The following is a 22,878-nucleotide window of genomic DNA, read 5'->3' on the forward strand; positions in this document are numbered from 1 at the left end:
TTTTCCATGTCTGGTCTTTGTCTCTGGACTACATTCTTTTGATTCCCACTAGAAATTTGGTTCCCTTGATTATTTTTTTCAATTTCAAACAATTGCGCAATACAAATGTACAGGAACAATGGAAAAATTGAGACAGTCTAGTGATAACAAATCACATTTATCCACTGTTGACTAGAAAGTGTTGTCTCATAAATGTGTTTGCGTTGCCTATGCTGCATGCAGGCTTATCACATACCGGTACTTAGATTTTCTGATGCTACAAGCTTATCATATACTGGTAATTTGATTTGCCGATGCTGCAGGCTTATCACATACTAAGAAATGCAGATGCTGAGGGTATATCACATACATATATTTGTCGCTGCTGCATGCCTATCATATGCCTACTTAAAATTGTGTTTTCTAAGTGTCACGCAGTGGTTCTTTGTAAGAAGCAATACCCAAGACGTAATCAGTTGAAATCCATTGACAAAACAAAACAGGGAACACCACTAGGACAACGCGAAATATATAAAATATGCAAACACATGAAAACAAATAGAACGGACCCTATTGAACATCGAGGTGAACTCGAGTTATCCGGAAGGACGAACAGTTCCAGTCTCTTACAACGCACCGGGTCGTTGGGTAGTCTCATTCAACAGAGCTAATCCGTTGGTGCTACTACCAGAAATGCAACACCAACATTTCGAATCCAACAATATGTGTAGGCATGAAAAAATAGGAATTCAAAAATGTCCTTGATAAACACCATGACACAATTTATTCATGGCTTATAAGGTACACCCCTGGCTTATTTCGTTGAATGTTTTCTTTTAAATGTCCTACAGATCTGGTAATGTTTATCAAAATTCGAGCCGTTACAGCCATAAAAATCATTGTGATTGAGGCTAATAGTATAATTAAAACGGTCTCTTTGGCCCAGAAAGGCGATGCAATTTTTCCACTTGTTTCCTGTTTATTTTTTGGGATATTCAGGTCTGGTTGCTGAGGACTATTTTGCCTATTATCGGCCTCGTCGTCGTCGTAGTCAGTTAGTCTGGAACTGTATGGTAACTCTTTCTTTACTTTAATAATCCCACTGTTTATCTGTTCTTTCCCTGTATAGAGTAGGTCCAAAATAACATGAATTAACTCTGATGACACTAAAGACCACTATTACACTGACACGCATTAAGGTAATACAATCAAATTCTTAAAAAAATGGCATAACCAGTGTTCATGGTAACTCGACTGTTTCACATGAAAACGTAAGGTTATTTGTATCCAGTAATTTCATTGGGCAACACCAAAAATTTCAGGACGTCGATTCCGCGATTGACTGTTGCAAATTTTAACTCATGTGCACATTTATTTTTACAGACTTTTAATTATTTTTACAGATAAATTTGACAGTTGCATTGGAATTGAAATACATGTTACCCTGTTGTATTTGTAGATTTGCCTCCCGCACTTGGGGCAAGCACGCTACTCGACTTCAGTCATAAATTTGAAAATGATAATAAAAAAACCAGTTTAATTACAAAATGTACCTTCTAAATTGACGGACCGACCTGACCCTCCAATGTGCTCTACATAAGCTGTGTCTCTTTTCCTCCTGGCTGCAGATTTAGCACATGAACTCTAAAATAGTGTATCACAAATCAGCTACACTACAGTATAAATACATGCATGAAAATTGCCAAAGAGGACCAGCCCGGCATTCCATAAAACATCTCAAAATGAGATTTCCTTCATATCTTCATTTTTAAACAATTGATTGTGTGAAAATTGAGTTGATGAAGGATTATAGGAAAATCTTATTTTGAGATTATTTTTTTTTATGAATCCCGACCCTGGACTTCGTAAACAACGTCTGTTTTTCGGTACAACAACAAATTGACGAAAGGAAAGAGGCAACGCCAGTTTCTTGTTTTGTTTTGCATATCATCACACAAAGTTGTTCGACATCAGTAAGAAGAAAGACTTTAAAAAAAAATGGTTGTATGGTTCTTTTAATTATGAACCTGGAAAGCACCTTGTCTATTCAGAAAACAATAATAATAAGTACTTCTCTCTCTAAAAATCAGGCAAAATGTATATAAGGTGTGGCACAGGTAAAAAAAGCGCAGATATTTTATTGCTTTATACACGTATTTATACCGTATAACCTCCAGAAATATCCATCAAAGTGATTGTAACGTTTGCATTATTAAGATATTAATAGGTCAAATTTAGTTGAAATGCAATATGGAAAGCAGGCGGGAAATTTTTCATGCATTTTTCTTTATATAAGCAGTCAAATATTATCTACGTCACAAATGCTTTAAGATAAACAGGAATAAGTTTTCAGTTATTTTCTAGATGTATTGAACATGCTTGAGACAACAAAGACCAAATTGAGAATTATGATGTGTGCCACCCATTGCCTGATTCTTTCACAGAATGGTACTTAAGTTGCAAAGTATTTTTCAGATTGAAAATTCTAATTGTTATTTCAATCATTCATATAACCTTATAAATGACTGATGTGCATTTTGTGTAGTCAGTGCATTCTTTTTTTCTTGTTAAATATTTTTTAAATCATTGAACACCATACATGGATATGTTTATATATTTAAAGAACATTTTACCATATCTCCAACCGCCTGAACATTGATTTTAACATGGAATGATTGTTTACAGTATGCTGTATCACACAGCCTTTTCATATGACTACATGGAATAAATTTCTTACGCCATAGCAACCCTAAAAGAAGTACCTACATCGCTCGTCGAAAGCCTCATAACCACATAGAATAAAATACCTACGCCATCACAAGTCTTAGAACAGATGACAAAGGAACAATCGTAAGTTAGACTGTTACTTCCGGGAACTCGAAAGGCTTTAAATGGCGGACTCAGGGCTACTGTTCCCGTCGTAGTAAAACCAAGGTGTTTTGGAATCATGCTTCCGTCACCGCACCTACATAAATAGGAGTTACTTATAATTTGTAATTGAAATAAAGAAATTGCTTTTATTTGCTATGATTAGACTTCAAAAACATTGTACCAAACTAAAATAAATCAAAGTATTTTAGAGCTGAGTAACTACGTGGCGTTTTATTCTACCGGATCCATGTAAATCTAACTTGGGAGGGGGGCACAAACGTTATAATTCATATGCGAAGACCAAATGTTTTCTTTGAAAGAAGGGTGAATATTTGAAAGAATATTTCATATATTTATCATTTTACTTGGTCATTATTTAGTGACTGACATTAAAATGTTGGGGTTCATAAGAGGTTAGCAGTATGCAAAGAAATATATGACACCTATATAGAAAATCCAGAAGTAAAGCTAATAACGGATATCCTTTCATAAAATGATACATATACATGTTGTTATAGTAAGTGATGTGTACAATAGGTTTGAGCACTTACCCGCCACTAAGTAGAGGGAATTCGTATGACCTTCCTCGTGCTATACAGGAAATGGCTTGAAAGCCTTGAGCTTCAGATGTATTGCCTAAAACATTTCAAAACTTAAAAACAAAAACAAAAAACAAGTGCAAGTATTGTTTTGAGAGTAATTAAGGGAACCAAGATTCTAGCGGAAATCAAAAGAATGTAATCCAGGGACAAAGACCAGACATGGAAAACAGACAAATACAACAAAGAACATAAAGTAAGTTAACTAAAATAATACATACAAAGTAACAAAAGTAAATGAGCAGCTCTGACTCAACTAAAAACTGGGATCATGGACCTGGTGCACCAGTAGGGAAAGCGTCCTTTTAATCTATCCTCACATGTACACAAATCACCGCACCACTTATTCTGTTTTGTATAGTAGTCTTACCTTCCTATAAAATTTGATCAAAATCAGTTTTGTTTCAACAATTAAAACTATTACGTTGGATATTCTCCATTTCCAGACATCAGAAAATACTTTCTCTCTTAATGCACGATTAGAATTGCGCATGCATACATGATTCCTTATTTGAACCAACATCTTCAAATTTCATTACAATCCATCGAGTTGTTTGGATATATTGTGCTTATATGAGTATAAGCCAACGGACAGACGGATAGCGAGGGTACTTTATACACACTCTTGAACTTTATTTGCAGGAGTATTGCAAACTAACCTAAAAGACTTTTCTATGGAGAAATATAATATAAAACCAAATTCCGAATGATAGCAATAATCATCCGCTTTGTAAACACTCTCATCAATAACTTACCCGTAATTTCGGCCCTAATTTTAACTGGTCTACCGATTCTAATGTTCCCTGTTATACACTTGTCATCTACGCCAGCAACGCAAACATCGACGGTGGCGGGACTGGGGGCTGCCATGAATTGTTCTATCTGCTTAGCTGGTTTTTTGCTGGAACATTGCGAAATGAAAATGTTGCGCTGACTAGTCTTTTTCAACCACATATAGGTGTGCATTTGTCTAAGAAAGATTTTTTTACTTCAGGAAATTCAGCCTCTATATCTCATCGTATCTAATGACTACAAGCTTACCCTATCGGTGAACATGGCTTTAATACTTCTACCGATGCACCCGATTTTTAGCGCTCTAATAAAATATGGTTTAACCAAACATTTCTATCGAAAATGCCTGTACAAAGTCGGGACCATTGCGGTGGTTTCCGGTTTTCCTCTTGGTATTGTCATATGTTATACATACTTTCCTTTATATATTTTTTCATCCAAATAAAAAACAGGAGGGTTGCAGGGTCAGAGGAAATTCGGACTATCAAATTTTAAGACCAAAAAAGAAATACGATATCAGATAAAGAATACATATGTTCCAGCCTTTCAAAATACCTACCTTTCCTCTAACTCTTGAAGAGCAGATTTCTGATCTCCGATTGGATCATAAATACACGTGACCAGTTTTTCAGGGATGTTTATCGTCAGGACCCGGTCAGATAACGGAACATAAACACTAATTGAAAATACGCTAGCGTTTGTTGGTTTGTGCTAAAAAAGGAAGGAAGGAGAGTTTAAGTTATGATAATATTTTAAAGCACGCATAACTGTTTACCAATCAACATGTCAAACTGTTGTCATGTTGTTTTGCACATATATCTAAAAAAACGACGCGCAACTACGAAGTCATATGTAAGAGGACAACCATCATTCCGACTGCTACGATAGATCACCGGAAATTGACTTAACAATCTATGGGCTCGAATTAGCAATTGAAAAATAATTATTACCACTCTGTTTGTGACTTTTCATTTGGTAGTCGTTTTCAACATATAGTATGTTTAGAAATGGTTTATTTGGTTTTCTTTTAAAGGTCTTACTTACAATATATATATACGCGCTCACCCAACCGGTGCACTCGGCTAATTTCAAGGTAACCGTTGCTAGTTTATATAGTTATTTTCTATTCCAATTTCCCTTGTTTTCGTTTTTTTCTTCTTCAACTTTTCCCTTGACTATAGAATTTTTATTTTCGGATCAACCCGGTGGCATTCCTTCAATTTATGATATTTATTGTACTTTATCTTTTTTTAGATAAAAGCCGCACATATTTCAAAATGCTGTACAAACAAGTAGGGACTTTTCAAGTGAACTTAATTTACAACTTCTATTACCCTTAGACGACAGTTGAATACTCCATTTGTATCAGATACCGGATAGTTTTTACACTAATCCTTATTACTATCAGGTACTTGGGGACAGGACAGAGTTTCTCGGCCCTCCCCCCTTTTTTTTTCTCGAAAATCTGAGTTTTCAATTTTCAAGTGAAATGTTAACTTAATTTGAAAATTCTATTACTCCTAGAAGAGAGTTATTGAAATTAGACATATCAATTGATTGGCCAGATTTTAATTAGATTCATAGTTTTATCAACCTACATAAAATATACATTCTCTGGTGTGGTTAAGATCGGTAAATGCTTCAAGTGACCATATCCCAATGTTGTTTACATCAAAGTTAAACTGGCCGTTCGAACACTCAGCGAACGGTTTGGAACTCGGTAGATCTGTTTTGACGGTTATCGTAGCCGGACCACTGGACGCAGTAACCGGGCATGTCGCCGTGACTGAAAGGAAGTAACATATTTTACATCAGACGTCTCATTTGAGTAATTTGAAATTCACAATCAGCATAATATGTATCAATCATCCTAGACAGGTACTTGTATTCGAAAATATAATGGTTTATATAAGCGAAAAGTTTAAACTTTGAAGTACAGGGAATTATGCAGGTTTTTCGGTTTTGGAAAAGGGGAAGGGGTGAGTGAGGCTTCCTTTTTCTAATATTGGAATATTCTTTGAAAAATTGACCTATTTAATGCACTTCTGGTATTTTCTTAATAAAATTTTAAGTGTTAGATATTTCATAAATTACAAAAGGGTCAATCGCGAGGGCAAGCAAGTATACAGAGAGTGAATGAAAGATATATCCTCCACATTGAAAGAAAGAATTATATCTAAATGAATTTATTTACCCTCTATAATGTAGTTATCTGGATCAACCAGTGCACCACGGCAGATCTGAAAAAAACTAGAGCAAACTGAAAGGCAATCATTCTTACACAAAAACAAAAATCTGGATTGACAATGTACCCTTCTTCATATCTTTTAAGTAGCAGTCTTTATAAAAGTCAGACAGGAGGTGATTCATGCATGTCAAAAACCCACCAACTTCTTTTATTTCTTGTTCAGATACAGCTAGAGACTACATAACCAGTCTTAGTTTTTCATTTGGATGTTGCGCTTTTGAGATAAAGTTTGTGTAGATTTTACATGAAATTAACACTTTACAAGAGTTATTGTTCGTAATTTGGTTCGATTTAGTTGATTTTAGTGGGAACTTAATGTGTAGTTTTCTCAAAAGTACAGGTCTAAATACAGAAAAGACCATTGTCACACAAAAATATAGCATATTTAGACCCCAAAAAAAATCATCGTTTATTCCGTGGGGTTTTCTACATAATGAATCACCTTACTATAGTCAGTGTTTGAATTTTATATGGACTAGTACTTAGTAACTCAAAAAGTTTGGTTTCTCAGAGCCTATTTCTTGTGCCCTTGTTAGAGGATTTTTTAGTAGTTTCTGTCTGTTTTCATTGCGTTGCTTTCGTTCCTTGGTTTTATTCATTGTGTTTAGCACTTGATTGAACTTATACTGACTGTTTCTCAGTTTTTTTTCCATAGATTCTAAGAATGTCAAAATTATATCAGAGACGAGGTACAGGAAAATAAATGTAGACGTACAACGTTCTCTAAAGATGTTGTAATGTTACTGTTTTAGTTTTTCTTTTTATGGTATACATGTATGTGTTGCTTAAATTGTCCCTACTTATTTTTCTTTCTTAGCATGTTCTTGGAACAGATACAAGTATACCATGTACGTCACAAGCAGCTCCTTCAGCGTGTATTCATGTCATTACATGTATCTGTTTCTTAAGCACATATTCACATTTTAATTTTTCGCAAAAATGATACATTTAGTAATTATACTATACAAATAATATATTTTACCTGCAACACAGAGACAAACACGAGTAATCCGTACATTCTGAAAGAAAGCAGAATATTTACGTTCCATTATCAGCGAAATATGATAATGTGCAAGTAGGCAATGTCCGTTTTATACAGTTTCGCAGGCCGAATCCAGACACTTTGAAAAGAGGTGTGCCAGCATGGGTTCCTCAGAAAAGGGCAATGCTAGTGTAAGACATGATACTAGTTGGATTAAATCTTATCCTGTGGAATTGTTTTCACATCATTATTTTTCGATGAAAAATTTTCCACATCTATTAAATTGTTACTACTACTTGAATAATGATATTGTACACAGGATATTATTTTATACATTAAATAATATCCTGAAAATAATTCACATATAGATTGAACAGAATTCATAATCGTATACAGGATATAATTCCATACTACAGTATTGAATAATACCCTAAATGTAGTTCACATAGAGTGAAAAGAATTCATGCTTTTAATCAGATGGATAATATTTATCAATCAAATAATATCCTGCATGAAAAACTATGTGTAAAACATCGCATGAAATAACATTCAGGATATATACTTATTAATATTCTGGATACTAATTAATATCTAAAGCATCCTGGATAATATGTTACATAAAAATTATCCGAATCATTAATACCTAGCACCGTGAACTCTTTTTGTCTCACAAAACCCAAGTCCCACTTTTTTACAGTGCCCCTAAAGTAAACCCTTTCATATACTTGTGTGTTTTATCATCATAAGGTTGAGTATAGAAACAATTTAATAGCCAGGGAAAATATTCAACTATTATAAAATATCCCCGTATTAAATTTGATATTATTTTTTTTCAAAGTATTTCACACAAGATATTATTGGATGTTGGCCATTATTTGTCCTCAGTTTTACTCATGTAAAATGACAAAATTTTCAATAAAAAAGGTGCCAAACCCCTGCAACTCATCTGGATCCGCCACTGTTCCATACATGTATAAGCCATAAAAAAACTATCTATCAAATGTCTTGAGGGATGGCCAAAATGGCAATGTGTTTAGTCCTAAATAGTGTGAGGACTGAAAAATGCAGCTCTACTTGAACACATGTACATTATAGATAAGATAACATTACCCAGTGTCCAATACTCTCCCAACAGGATTACGATTCCAACCCATTACTTTCAATGACGAAAGCGCAGGAGTGCTTCACTCCTCGCATTTAAAATCTGTTAATTTTGTCTTGAGGTGTATTTTATGGACCAGGCTTTAAAATTATTTTAATTTAAACATCAAAGAATTAATATTTTACGTTATCGTATATAAGGTACAAACAGAAAGGACTCTGATTAAATTTCGTCATTTTCATTTTTATAAAAAAAAGTCTTAAAAGTCAAAGTTTATCATTTCATGTGTCTGCGTACACATATACTTTCAAGTGGGTGATCCAGGGGAATGAGTTTCGACAGTCGAGTTCCCCTTTTGTTGTTATCGTCGTGCATTTTTGAATAAATAAAAAACCTTTTTTTGCGGAAATCCCATGTACTTGCATCCGCCACTGTACCCGTTTACGTATTTTGGAGAACATTATACACTATGAAATAAACTGTTGTCATGAACAGATATGCGTCGCCGGCCTTACTTGGTTGCTGTTATTCAAAATCGGATACTGACTGCGGGGGCATATGTATGAAACAGATATGGAATTGTAAAGTAGACATTTAATCAGTGGCTGATCCAGGGGAGATGCTGGGGTTAGCACCCCTCCTTTTTTATTAGAAATTTTGTCATTTTGTGTGTAAAATCGACAAAAATTCGCAAATAATGTCCTAGTATACCCCTTTTGTGGAACTACCGACTGGCACTTCTCCTTTTCAAGGAGTCTGGACCCCTGTCAAGCGAGTGATGCTAATGCACACAAAATACGATTGACATACACGAGTTATTCATGTTAAATAGACCATGGCTATGGGGGCATATAACATGAAACGAATGCTAAGGCAACTGCATAGCCGTAACATTATTGACGTAGCACAAGTGATTTGTATAAAACTGATGAACCTGAAAATCTAAATATGGACGCACATGTCGGAAAAATGATACAAAATGTAATACACGAGTGACGTCGCATGCGAAACACAAATATACTTTTTAGTGTTTAAAAGTCCCTGATATATTGTACAAAATAATTACTACTAGTAGATAAAATTAAGATGCTCATAAGTGAGTTTAGTTCTGTAGTGCAATTGACCAAAACTTACCTTGCTAGCGTACACTATTCAAATGAGTCAAACTCGCCCGCCAATCGAGATGACCCGAAATAACTCGTGATTGACCTGGATTGTCAGACCACCGCCGGCTCACTATGGGTACGTACATTTAAACTGATTTTTTTAAACTAATTTCAAAATTGTTTACACGATCATAGTATGCATAAAATGTTTATGCATTTAGAAGTCTGCATCTTTACTATTTACTATCCACTCTCTGCATGCTTACTATCCACTGTCTGCATGTTTACTATCCACTTTCTGCATATTTACTATCCACTCTCAGCATGTTTACTATCCACTTTCTGCATATTTACTATCCACTCTCTGCATGTTTACTATTAACTATCTGCATGTTTACTATCCACCGTCTGCATGTTTACTATCCACCGTCTGCATGTTTACTAACCACTCTCTGCATGTTTACTGTCCACTGCTGCATGTTTACTATTTACTATCCACTGTCTGCATATTTACTATTTACTATCCACTCTCTGTGTGTTTACTAACAACTATCTGCATGTTTACTACCACTCTCTGCATGTTTACTATCCACTGTCTGTATGTTTACTAGCCACCGTCTGCATATTTACTATCCAATCAGTCACGTTTACTATCCACTTTCTGCATGTTATCGTCCACTCTCTGCATGTTTATTATCCACGGCAGTTACTATATAAATACAATGTATACTATCAGTTGTCGCCGTAGATAGTATGCGTATCATTGTAACAAAAATTAACCCTTTGATTATAACTGAAACCAGTCAAAAAAACAGAGAAAAGAAAAATAAGATTTTGAAAACAAGGGGAGGGCCTATAAACTTGGCCCTATGATAGTTCCACGGATTCGTGTATCCGGTATCTGATACATGTACAAGTGGTGGATCCAGGCCTTTTCATCCGGTGGGAGTTCCGATTCAGAAATATATGAAAGTGGGTTTATATTTGCTCAGTTTTCTCAAATTTTTGCTTAAACTCTCGCCTTTTTGGACCCGCCACATAATACAAAATGTCTAGTTACATGTACACGTAGTTCACTTAGTCTTTCTGAGCATCCTCCGGGGAAAGAAAAAGAACTCTGTCTTTGAATCATAACTAAGGCTTACATCATGTTTGTCACTGCCATTGGTATCGTCAAAATACGTATACATACTTGTACATGTACATGTATGAATATTTTGCACACTCGTAAAATGAACTAGCTTTTTGTTGTAAGATTGATACATGCAAAAAAAGCGCAATCGATTTCATTCCGCAGCCTTTGATGAGCTGTTTACAAATGGGTGCAACATTGTTTAGTGAAACTTTCTCTTTTCATAAAAATCATAAAAAACACCTTTAAAACAATCATTCATTCAGGATACATGCATCAGTATAATTGCATTACATGCACAGCAATAAAAAAATCCTTGGTTGTATGCTACCTACCAGAGGCAACCATGCATTTTTTCACGATGTTTGAGCATGTCACCATTGAAAAAAAAACAAATTTAGGTTAATGCATCCGAAATAAGAAATAATTTTTTTTGTGAAATTCATGTTAATAGAGCTTCACATGAAATTCACGTGAACTTCACATGAAATTAGCGTGATTTTCACGTGAAATTCGCTTAACATGAATTGTATGTGAGCAATTCACGTGAATTTCACATGAAGGCTTGATTCACCCGAATTTCACGTGAACTCTGTGATAAAGCTTAAGTTTATTTGCTCAGTTCGGATGAAAATCATGTGAAATAATTTTACCTGTGTAGTCTTTAGCACATTGAATGATGAGGTTTGTCACAAAAATACACACTAATAATTTCAACAGGTTTTGAATAAGTCTTGAAGTAAGGGTTAACTCCTCATTTAGAGGATCATCCTTCATATGGAGGTTTTTTAACCCACAATTAAAATAAAAAAAAGTTTTCTTAAGCTTAATTAAAAATATTGCTTAAAGTGGGAAGACTTGTGTAATTTAGAGTAACTTTTGCCACGAAGTATTTCTAATATTTTTAAAAAGTTAACAAAAATACACCATAATTATGAAGGATAGTACTCCAGATGGGAATTTAATCCTAATTTCAGGACTTGCCCAACCTGTTTTAACATGATATTTCGTTGTTTCAGGATTGCCGTGTACAATAGTCTCCCTGGTTCTGACATGGATGGTCAAGGTTATATACTTTTTTATTTGTTTTGAATCAAATTACATTTATCTGTCATTTCCATTGTCTTTTTTTTTTGTCAAAACGTGCTTTGTGCCAGTTAATGCAGTAACGTGAAGGCATAAGTGAAAAAAAATATTCATCAATAAAAGAAACGCACAACTCACACAGCTGGCGTAAAAAAAATGAGAATTCACATGAAAATTCTTTTAAACACGGATTGTTATATAACAGTAGACTGTTATAACAAAAAAATAATTAAATTGATTTTTTAGTAATGATTAATCGTGTATATCGAGATAGTGTGATATACAATTTATAAAAATATTGATGTAACGATATGTTTTCGTACGTGACCTCTGGGCTTCTGTGCCAGTGAGAAGTGCTCTGTATTACATCCTTGCTCAATTTCAGACCCCTGTCATTGTTGCACAAGGAGGAACAGGTAGGTGTAGTATTTTATATGCCAGTTTGATCGGTTATATACAGCCATCAGTTCCACACATGAAAATCTTCTGAAGCGTAACATACTGATTGTTATATCTATACAGGGTGATATGATTAATATAATTTATATTTCAGTGTACATATGATTATCATATGATTTTGTCTTGAAAATCATAATTATATTTATCACAAAAAATATGATAATCATATTATCGAACCAATTTTTACATACTTTTTATGATAATCATGAATATCATGTGTAAATTATCACATAATATTTCCATGTGATTGTCATAATGATTCGAGCAACATATGATATGTGAATCGCTGTCCGTCCGTCTGTTCGTCCACCCAACCCTAGTATAACTACATGTACAAAAAAACTTTGATACTTTTGGAAAATAACTTTTTGATGTAGTGGACGTCGAAAACCAAGAAAGGGGCGAGTGTATTTGCCCTAGCACATCTTTGTTATTTTTTAATTTCTAAGTGTAAGTGTTTGTAAGATTCAGGTAAAATGGGAAAAGTAAGAAACATGTATGTCTGTGTTAAAACTCCACCGATCTGACAATATAATATCACTCAAGATACTTTCTCTATTTAAAAAAAACATTCGTGATCTCTACATCACTGGCTTTGCTCAGAAATTTTTCAATAGAATGTTAGAAAAATTAGGTCTCACTAATCACTTCTAACGTTTCCATCACTTTACATGTTAAAAAAGTAATTTTCAAAGTCTCACTGTGAATTCCCAGGACAAATGACATCTTAAAGTTGCACACCGTTGCGAAGCTTGGAAAATAAGGCTTCCAAAATCATTATGCTAATGGTACGATGATAGTAGAAATTCTTCACAAAATTTACTTGAATAAATAATACTGAAAATCCACATTTTTACCTGTTCTGCTAACTGACAGCATGGAGGCAAATTACTCACACATGTAAACAATATTCATACACTTTTGTAGTTAATTACATATATGATTTTAAAGTACACATTCTCAGCTTTATTTTGACTACTTTTAATCATAATACACACAAATAATGCACTTACAATGCATATGTCTAGGTTCAGTGTGTTTTTGGTACTACATAGGGGGTGGCCATTTGATAAGAGAAGTGGTTAGTGAGACCTTAGGTTTTGATAGAGTTATCTGCCCTTGAAATGTTCATTTTCTGTGCATTTCAATGAAATTATAACTCATTGCACCAACATGATATTGAAAACATTGTCTTTTTCCCCTAATTATGATGGTGCAAATAGTCAAAATACACTATCAAATTTGGTTATGAGTACTTCTTGTATACAACTAATATTTTGATTATGATCTTACATATTTGATTTTAATGCTGCTGATGAGAGGTTACTCCTTGAAACACGTGTACAGCATATCGAAATTTACAATATATAAAACTGTTTTTTTTTGTATTTAAGAACCACTGGGTCGATACCACTGCTGGTGGACCTGAGGTCCCCGAAGGTATTCACCAACCCAGTAGTCAGACTTGTCTGACCCCGAATAATATCACATATTATCTACACTTTTTATGAAATTTTACAGTATTCCAAACTTAAAAATACGTAAAACACCGAGGTTTCATTCCTTGCATTGCATATTGTAGAACCTCTCGGTGATGGATTTGGGTTTCTCTTTCGATAGTTTTAGTTATGAGTACTTCTTGTATACAACTAATATTTTGATTATGATCTTCCTATATATTTGATTTTAATGCTGCTGATGAGAGGTTACTCCTTGAAACACGTGTACAGCATATCGAAATTTACAATATATAAAATATATGTATTCATGCTATGTTTCACCCACTGCCTGATTCTTACAGAGACTGACACTTCATAATCATATATGTAGAATATATAGCAGATCTTATTCTTATACCAGTTGAATTTACTAATCGCTTTGATTTATTTACAACAAATACAAAAACGTATCACTCATTTATATATTACAAATTTCGGTATGATGTACGTGTACGCGTTTCAAGTGCATAGTATAAACAGCATTAAATACCAAGCGGACATGTCAGAGAACACACATAATAACTCAAATATGGAAACAAAATGATTTAATGATATTTTTGAGATAAAAAAAATCCTGGCCCCAAGGGCCTGTGTACATAAGTACCAATTGTCACCCTTGTAAACTTTAATCTTAAATTTCGATGTTTTAGTGGCAACAAACTGCACCTATACAAGTAATTCGGCGATGTTAACGTACTCTGGTGCCACGCCAGTAGGCGTGGTCGCAATCAATGCTGCAACGGATGAATTTCAATTCACCGAGGTTACAGCTACCGTGACCTTCAATTTAGAGGTTAAACTCAACAAAACGTCTGAAGGGGATGTTGTATTCGACGTAAGTAAATGATACATGCAGTCAGTGTTAAATCTAAGAAATAAGCCAGAACCTTTTGATCAGACATAATTGGGAAAAGCATGATTCACTAAGTTAAAACTTAAAAATAAATGAAAAAAGTAGAAACACTTACTCTGAAATGGGTGATAACCGATTTGTTCGACGTGTCATAATTGTTCTCTGTCGTCTATCCCGGACATAACATTTTATGAGCAACTTTTTTATATATGTATAAAATCTAAAATCCTTCCGTTGTACCCGGTCCATGCTCCCAGTTTTTAGTGGAGTCCTGGTTGTCTATTACTTTCGTTTCTGTGTGCGCATTATTTTGGTTATTTCGTGTTCTGTGTATCGTATGTCTATTTTCATCGTCTATTCGTTATTTCTTGAATATTTTCATTTTGGTTACCGCTCGAATCCTGGTTCCTTTGATTTCCCTTTCAGGTAAGGTTTCGACCAGGAACAATATACACAAAACTTCATTTCTTAATGGTTTTGGATTGGTGTTCCCACTTCGGAATTCCCAACATTGAACGCTGACATTTCTTGAAAACAACAAATAAACTATTATGTTTACAGAAAGATCCCAACATGGCGCTTTACACCATTCGGGTACAAGCGAGGTTTACAAATGCAGCAGTCCAAATTGATGGCGACGAAGAGTTTGTCGTTCAATGCAGCTTTGAGAAATATGCCGAAGACGTCTCTAGTGGGTCGGACGTGGAGGAATCGTAAGCTATTTTTTTTAGATACGCCCAATATCAGTACCTGTACTACATGTAGATTCGTTGAGAAAGTAAAACGATAAGGTATGTTAACGGCCTTTGATCAATGGCCATTGGGGTCCGTGGGCGGGGGTTGGAACCATCCTTTTGTTGGAAAAGCAAAGGTGCAAATTTAAAGTAGAACAACAATTAAGAAATGATCGCTTGGAACCCTCCCGCTTTTATAAATTCTTAATCCACTCCTGTCCTATATGACACATCGTACTCGTGGGACTTCTGGAACGGCTCACTTGTTTTTTGTTCATGCGATATATATCTTTTCAAGTCAAAATGATACATCGTATCATGTTTTAAGTGAAAGGGAAACTTCATTTCGGGTCAATGACCAATTGCAACCAAGTATGTAGGTATCGAAATGGCCTTTCCGGAAAGGGTCTTCGGTGTGTTTATGAAGAGATTTCAAATTTCATATTAGTCAGCTTTTGTTTTGATTACATTATCTTTAGTTATTTTTTTTCTGTACAAGTAAATAACGACGCAAGATACCTTACAATCCATTTTGTCTTTCTTTGAATTGCTAAATGGTACAAAAGTGAAATTTTTGCATGAACGTTTTTATGTAAATTAACAGGATTACCTGTTGTTGGTTTTTGTTTTTGATTTTCTTCCGTTTCCGGGCTTTGAACCTTATTGCCCAATATAAATTTCAAAATGATGATGGATCGTTCTTAATACACGATCCTTTATATCCTAAATATTACATATCAAAATCTGTATCGCATGCTTTATCAACCCGAGACTCCTATATCATCCCAAGGGCCACCGAGGGTTGATACAGCATGCGATACATACTTTGTCATGTCATGTTCTTTATATCACATAAATTAACCATACTACATGTACAAGTATGGTCTGTAAAGGGGTGTGATATAGGGCATGCGATATAGGACCAGGGTGTGATATAGTAGGGTATACGATATAGGTTTAGAGGTGTGATATAGGGTATCCGATATAGGTTTAGAGGTGTGATATAGGGTATCCGATATAGGGTTGACGATGTAGGGTTTGGACAAACACTTATAATGCATGTACAAAAAAGTTATATTTAATATGTTTATGTGATAAAAATGAAATTTCAAGTAAAATACAATCTAATGTGCTTACATTTACAAGCTTTAGGAAAAAATGGAGTTGTATATAAATTGTACACGTAAGTATAACAACTTCGTTTTCCCATAGTTGAAATATAAAGATAAAATGTTTATTTTTTTTTCAGGGTTAGCAATCCAGTGTTAGTCTCTGAGAGTGTTGGTGAAAGGGCAGATTCGAACTTTACAGTTGAAGTGGTGAAAATTAATGAAGAGTCCTTCAAGGACAGTTTCGTCCACCTTGGGCGAATAGTGAAGCTTAAAGCCGAGATGACAGGTACATTACAGCACAACCATATTGTTCTTATATATACAGGGGTAGGGGTGGGGGTAGACAAATTCAAGTAGCAGTCTTTATAAAAATCAGGGAGGAGGAAAATAGTGAATGTCAAAAACCCACAAAATTCACTTTTATTTCTAATTCAGAAATATTTAGACACTCAAAACCAGTCTTAGTTTGTCGGTTGGCTGTTGCATATAGATTGTGTACGAAACCAGCATTTCACAAGATCTAGAGTTATCGTTCTTGGATTGCTTTGATTTGGTTGATATTTGTTGAAGATGTATGTATGTTTTTCTCAAAAGTACAGAATACTGAAAAGACTATTGTTATGTTAAGATATAGCATAAAATTATATATCCCCAAAAGCATGGTTTGTTTGGTGTGTTGTCTTTCTTAACCATATAATGGTAAGCTCATCCATACGCAGTGTGTGAATTTTATATATATTGTTACATAAAACAACATTCGCTGGAAATCTGCGTTGTTAAAATTTGAAAGACTGCAATTAAACAAAAGCAGGGTGACAAGAGTCGCCATTATTCTTCCGACCCCTCTTCCCATGAAAAACTAACGGTTGCTCCTTAATTACCATACTTGTTCATGTAAATGAATGCATCAGTGCCATACTAGTAACCATAGTAACATAGTGACCCCCTGTTGTAATGATACAGCTTTTTTCAAGTCCTTCAGAGGGAATGACTTGGTAGGTGATTTGGTTTTGGTAGTGGGACTGCTTCATTAAACCTTTGAAACTGATGATTTCCTGAAGTCAAACATCAACTAAAAATAAAATGCTAATTAAAAGGCTTCAGGTTCGGTATTTTATGGAATTTCCGGGGATGTGTTTTTTGTGGTCTAAATATTGTATACCCATGAACTTACGACTATGCATTATATACAATTTTTCAATCAGCACAGGGTCGTATTCGAAAAAGAAAATTGAAATCATGGCATCAAAAAACGTTCTTTTTAATTTATTTTTTAAATCTTTTTAGGCACAGCAACAGAAACAAAATTTCACGTTACTAGCTGTAAGGGATTTTCAACGGATATGAATTCTTCCATCGTACTGTTGTCTGATGGGTAGGTGTATACCAACATACGGTAAGGTATATTCCAACATGCATGAAGGTATATTCCAACATACGATACGGTATATACCAACATACTGGAAGGTATATACTAAAGTACAGGTCAACGTAGGTTTAATTATATTTCAATTTACGGGTAGGTTTGTACCAACATACGTGTATAGGTATATTCTAACGTACGTTTATATTCCAACATACGGGAAGGTATATACCAACATACAGGTAGGTATATAGCAACAAACTGGAAACTAAGTACAAACTTACAGGTAGGTATATACCAACATACCGAAAGGTGAATACCAACATACAGGCATGTATACACCAACATATGGGAAATAGGATTATATAAGCATATAAGTAGGTATAAACCAATATATTGGTACTAGGTATATACCAACAAACGGAAAGGTATACACTCACGGGAAAGTGAAATACATGCAACATACGGGAAGGTGTATTCTAGCATACGGATAGGTACATGAATATACCAACATGTATATACTACATGTAACATATGTAAAGGTAATATGTTTATCTGAATTGTATCGGTAGGTATATACCAGCTTGGTTATGCATGTATTAACCAAAATTAATACCAACACACGAAAAGATTATTTGTGTATACTTATGTTATATATAAAAATTAACAAACGGCTGTATGGAAATACGAGAGCTTCAACGTAAACAAACCATGACTGTATAAATGAAAAAAAGTAATATATTGTATCTTTGCGCATGTAATGGTCCATATATAAGTGACTCATTTTAAAAATGCACGCTATTGTCCATAAATAAATCAGTTTTTAGTCAAAGAATGCAAAGTTACATAAGTGCAGATAATTTTTTGTAAATTTTGACTTGAAGTCTTTAAGGTCATATTTCTTTTCATTCATTTTAGATGCGGAACAGGGTTTCCCTTCAAGATTACCGAGGGATTTCTACTACAGGGTTTATCAGCGATCAGTCCTAGCTTCCGGATGTTCCGAATAAAGCAGAACCAAGGTGTCCGATTCAAATGCAATTTTATTATTTGTAACAGCAACTGTCCAGAGGTAATATTTTTGTGCTTCTAGATTTTGCTTTTATAATGCTTGTGCATATGTTTTCCAGTGTACTGCTTGCAGTCTCTTCAAGCAAAACTCACATCGTAAAGCCGCTACGATGGACAGGCCGTTTGATATTAGGTGACTTTTGATAGGTATACTATGTGAAATTGCAATTTGATAATATTGAATGCAGTTATTTTTTGTTTACAAAGCATTAAAAAAATAGCAGTACAAATAAATGCTATAGACTCTCCATCTCTTTCTAGTCAAACTTGCAACATTTATATTTCAAAAATTCTTGTTTTTTTTTATTTTTTAATGACAAAATTTTGACATTTCTAGAACTCCTGTGCCCAAGCGGCGACACGAAGGAAGAGAGATACCAGCCACGCTGAACAGATGCTGGAAAATTCTAATCAAGTTGACCAAGACGCTTTGAACCCACAGGACCGTGAATTGCCAAGGGAGAACCAACAACCACCGATGGACGAAGACAAGGTTGAGAAAATACTGGGTGTTGTTATGGGTAACCGGAAAGAGATAGTTAACAAGGTCCATCAAATACCGAGGGGCTTAATTATTGATGTAGCGGACGGACCTGTGCTGACGCTTGATTCTGACGAAGGTGAGAGAAAATGCGAAGGATTTGATTTTTTTTTAAAGATGACATATCTTTCTAGCTATTATATTACAGTAATGGTTGCATACACCTTACATGGGCAAACAGTTATAATTTTTACTAGATATGATAATTTTTGATAACATGCCTCATTGATCTACACACACAATGCATGTACATTGCCGCAAAATGTCAAGTTTACTAAAACGAGCTTCAGGAACAGTCAGATCGCGACGGTTCCGCGTACGATTCTAGTATTCTAATATTTTTGCTGAGAACTAGAGTACTAATGAATTATATGATCTATATAATGTCATGGACACAATAAAATGTAAAACTTTTGTATCTCTGTAGACCAAAATAACGAAGAAGTAATATCTCAGAAGACACAGGGTGATGAAAATCCAGAATATGGCATTTCCAGTCGAGTTTCTGTTTGGGATGACGACAGTAATTCAGATGGACTCTCATCGGTCCCAAACGTAGAAATTGTTCGTTCGGAAACCAAACAGATGATCGTTGAGGATGATGTTGACCTTGCCCCTAAGCTAAGTCTAGGCGTTCAACAAGAGTGATGCAGATAGAAGGAAAAGGACAGAGAGAAACCGAAAGTTAAAACCATATGATACAGCAAATGACTATTTTGCCATGAAATCCCATTTTGTTCTTGTATTCGATGTGTTTTATTGTGTAAAATAATGTTCTTTATCTTCAAAGTTAGGTTTGTCGGTTTTTGTCCAGATTCGGTTTTATCAAAGCAATATTAAGATATCTTTATTCATCTTTTACTTCAAATAAGAAACAATTTTTTTTCACATTTTTACTAATGGCTTAAATATGAATTATCTCCGATAAAATTATTTTAAACAATTCTTGGTGAAATTATAAAATGTATGGCCATCGTCTTTCTGTTCATGTTTAACTGTGTTTTGTTGGTGTAAGTAAGCATTTTACAATGAATAAAAACATTTGTTACATATGAATGTTTGTATACCCTCTTCCATTTTATGATCACCGCCATGACGCGGGGATTTAGATATGTTGGCCTCAGTTTCGTCCGTGCACACCCTTCCATCTTGCAAGGACCCTCGTGCCGAAATTTTCCGACATATTTGGGTAAAAATCTATACCAAAGCTTATTGACACGAATCTGGAGGAAAAGAAAGAGAATCATCGATGACTGGCTTATATTATTACTTTTATTTCCATTGTGAACTTATTTTGGAGAAGTTGTCATGATGTTTAATTAAATGCGTGGTCCTGCTGTGATAAATCTGGCTTTCGAATCATTTTTTGTAATGACTATAATGCATTTTTCAATGATTTTAGACAGGATAAATACATTAATAGGACATGTTTAGATATGACCGATGCTTTGAATAATTGACAATATATAATTACTCGATTTAGTTGGTTATACTCTATATACAGACAAGTTGTTTGTATTCCAATGGGGACTAATTGTGTTCCTCTCATAGCCGATATGTTTTCTACTGTTACGAATCACACTTCATGGCTAAAGTCTTTAAAGATCCTTCAAAACACGAAGGAATTATTGAATTCATTGTTACGTGAATTCAATAATACTGTTAGATATATTGATGGTATTTTGGCCATGTATAGTCCTCCGAAAACTAGTATATTCGAGAATCCAAGCGACCTTAAGTCTAACAATTGTAGTTCTTGATTCAGATATTACACTAGAAAATGCCAATTAATCTGCAAACTAAAATTCATAAAAAAAAAGATAATTTTGATTTTCATATTGTTAATTTTCCTTTCCTAGATGGTAATATTCCTGAAGAACCCTCCTACAGTATTTACATTTTCACGACTGGCCCGTTTTGCTCGTATTTGTAATAAAGTGTCAGATTTTAATAAACACATCAGTTGTCCTCAAGAAAAAATTTTCACAAATATATTCGACCAATCACTGCATAAAAACTAAGCCATTTTTGAATATAGCACTACGTTAAACATTGCATATTTAGTACTTGACGTTACTACTCCAAATCCAGTCCACTGAAATTGAAGTGACCGATTATATCTAATGCTGGTAGTTTTTATGGTATTGTCATGCTACAAGTTGCTCATTTGCTTTTTTATGGTATTATCATGCTTCGAGTTGTTCATTTGGTTTTGTTACTATGTATGTATGATTTTAGTTACTTTATGTTCTTTGTTGTGTATGTCTGTTTTCCATGTCTGGTCTTTATCCTTGATTACATTCTTTCGATTACTGCTATAACCTTCAATATGTTCTGAGCTAGTGCTCAGTAACCGCGAGCGTTCACACTTTGTCTGTATGGTATATGTTGAGGTATTCCATGGAGAGTATTGAGAGATTTTATGATGTGTTTGTTGTTTCAATTCATTTTGAACTTATATTAAAGCTGGATGGATAAGGCCTTAAAAAACAGTTTAATCCAATTTTGATCATTAATACGTCATTGTGTTGTTTGACTTATTAGTTAATTTGAGAAGTGTCATCGTTCTGTTACATTGGATTTTGTTACTTTTTGTTGTCCGTCCTTTCAGAGCCTCCTTAAAGGTGTTCTCTGAAAGAATTGAATATTTTTACTCGGAAGTTATGTAACTTCTGAGTCTTAAAACCAACAGGACTATCGGTTGATAACCGCCTTAAAAATACTTCCACCGCGAAAGAGATCTGGCGGATAAATATTAAAATGCATCAAATTGATTATTTCGTATAAATACATTGCCCGTTTTTACACTATAGAAAATAATTTCAATAGATTGAAATTATATTTTACATGATTGCATGTCAAAGAAAAATTCAATTACATATATAGACGTTTGAACTATATTTTATTCATGCATTTGGTATCTATATAATGTATTCCACGTGATTGACGTTTAAAACTAAAAATAGGTTGTCAAGATTACATATTTAGGAACAAAATAAAAATGAAATGAAACAAAAGAAAAAAAGAAAAACGTAAACGAAATTCAAATTGAAATTTTGTAGTGGTGAAAGCGCTGATCCCGTTGTAAATAATTATCTTTTTGGGAAATATAGAAAGAGCAATTACCATCAGCGGATTATAAGTTTTAAAACACCTACAAATATCTCAAGACTTCCTAGGTTCAACGCCATCGGCGCTTTGATTTATCTAGGTTATACGCTAGTGCATTCTTTGCATTTCGTTTCTCCATATCCGTAAAAGATTCATTTTTATATTACTTGAACCAATCGGAACTCCTCATACCTTCTCGTTATACAATATTTTTCTTAGTGTAGCGGAAATTCCCGAG

The 22,878-nt window shown here is 34.4% G+C and overlaps 2 protein-coding genes across 2 annotated transcripts; one reads left to right on the plus strand and one right to left on the minus strand.

Annotated features, from left to right (window-relative positions):
• Positions 1-468: 468 nt before the first annotated feature.
• Positions 469-7,527, minus strand: LOC148602032 (vitelline envelope sperm lysin receptor-like). The gene is made up of 9 exons (XM_088555295.1): positions 7,472-7,527; positions 6,436-6,481; positions 5,840-6,027; positions 4,801-4,952; positions 4,205-4,350; positions 3,402-3,486; positions 2,791-2,944; positions 1,533-1,623; positions 469-1,100 (listed from the first exon to the last, which is right to left on the minus strand). The coding sequence occupies exons 1-9, from the start codon at positions 7,505-7,507 to the stop codon at positions 763-765; spliced, it is 1,236 nt and encodes a 411-aa protein (XP_088411421.1). The 5' UTR covers positions 7,508-7,527; the 3' UTR covers positions 469-762.
• A 2,246-nt stretch (positions 7,528-9,773) lies between these two features.
• Positions 9,774-20,581, plus strand: LOC148602033 (uncharacterized). Its single transcript, XM_088555208.1, has 10 exons — positions 9,774-9,815; positions 11,831-11,877; positions 12,283-12,313; positions 14,506-14,690; positions 15,270-15,421; positions 16,692-16,840; positions 17,842-17,929; positions 18,836-18,989; positions 19,326-19,608; positions 19,957-20,581. Exons 1-10 carry the CDS (start codon positions 9,812-9,814, stop codon positions 20,175-20,177), a joined length of 1,314 nt encoding a protein of 437 aa, XP_088411334.1. The 5' UTR covers positions 9,774-9,811; the 3' UTR covers positions 20,178-20,581.
• The last annotated feature ends 2,297 nt before the right edge of the window (positions 20,582-22,878 follow it).

Source organism: Perna viridis, chromosome 12 (genome assembly GCF_037379345.1).
Source record: "Perna viridis isolate PV_CMFRI_1.1 ecotype Kerala chromosome 12, ASM3737934v1, whole genome shotgun sequence".
NCBI classification, from domain to species: Eukaryota; Metazoa; Mollusca; class Bivalvia; order Mytilida; family Mytilidae; genus Perna; species Perna viridis.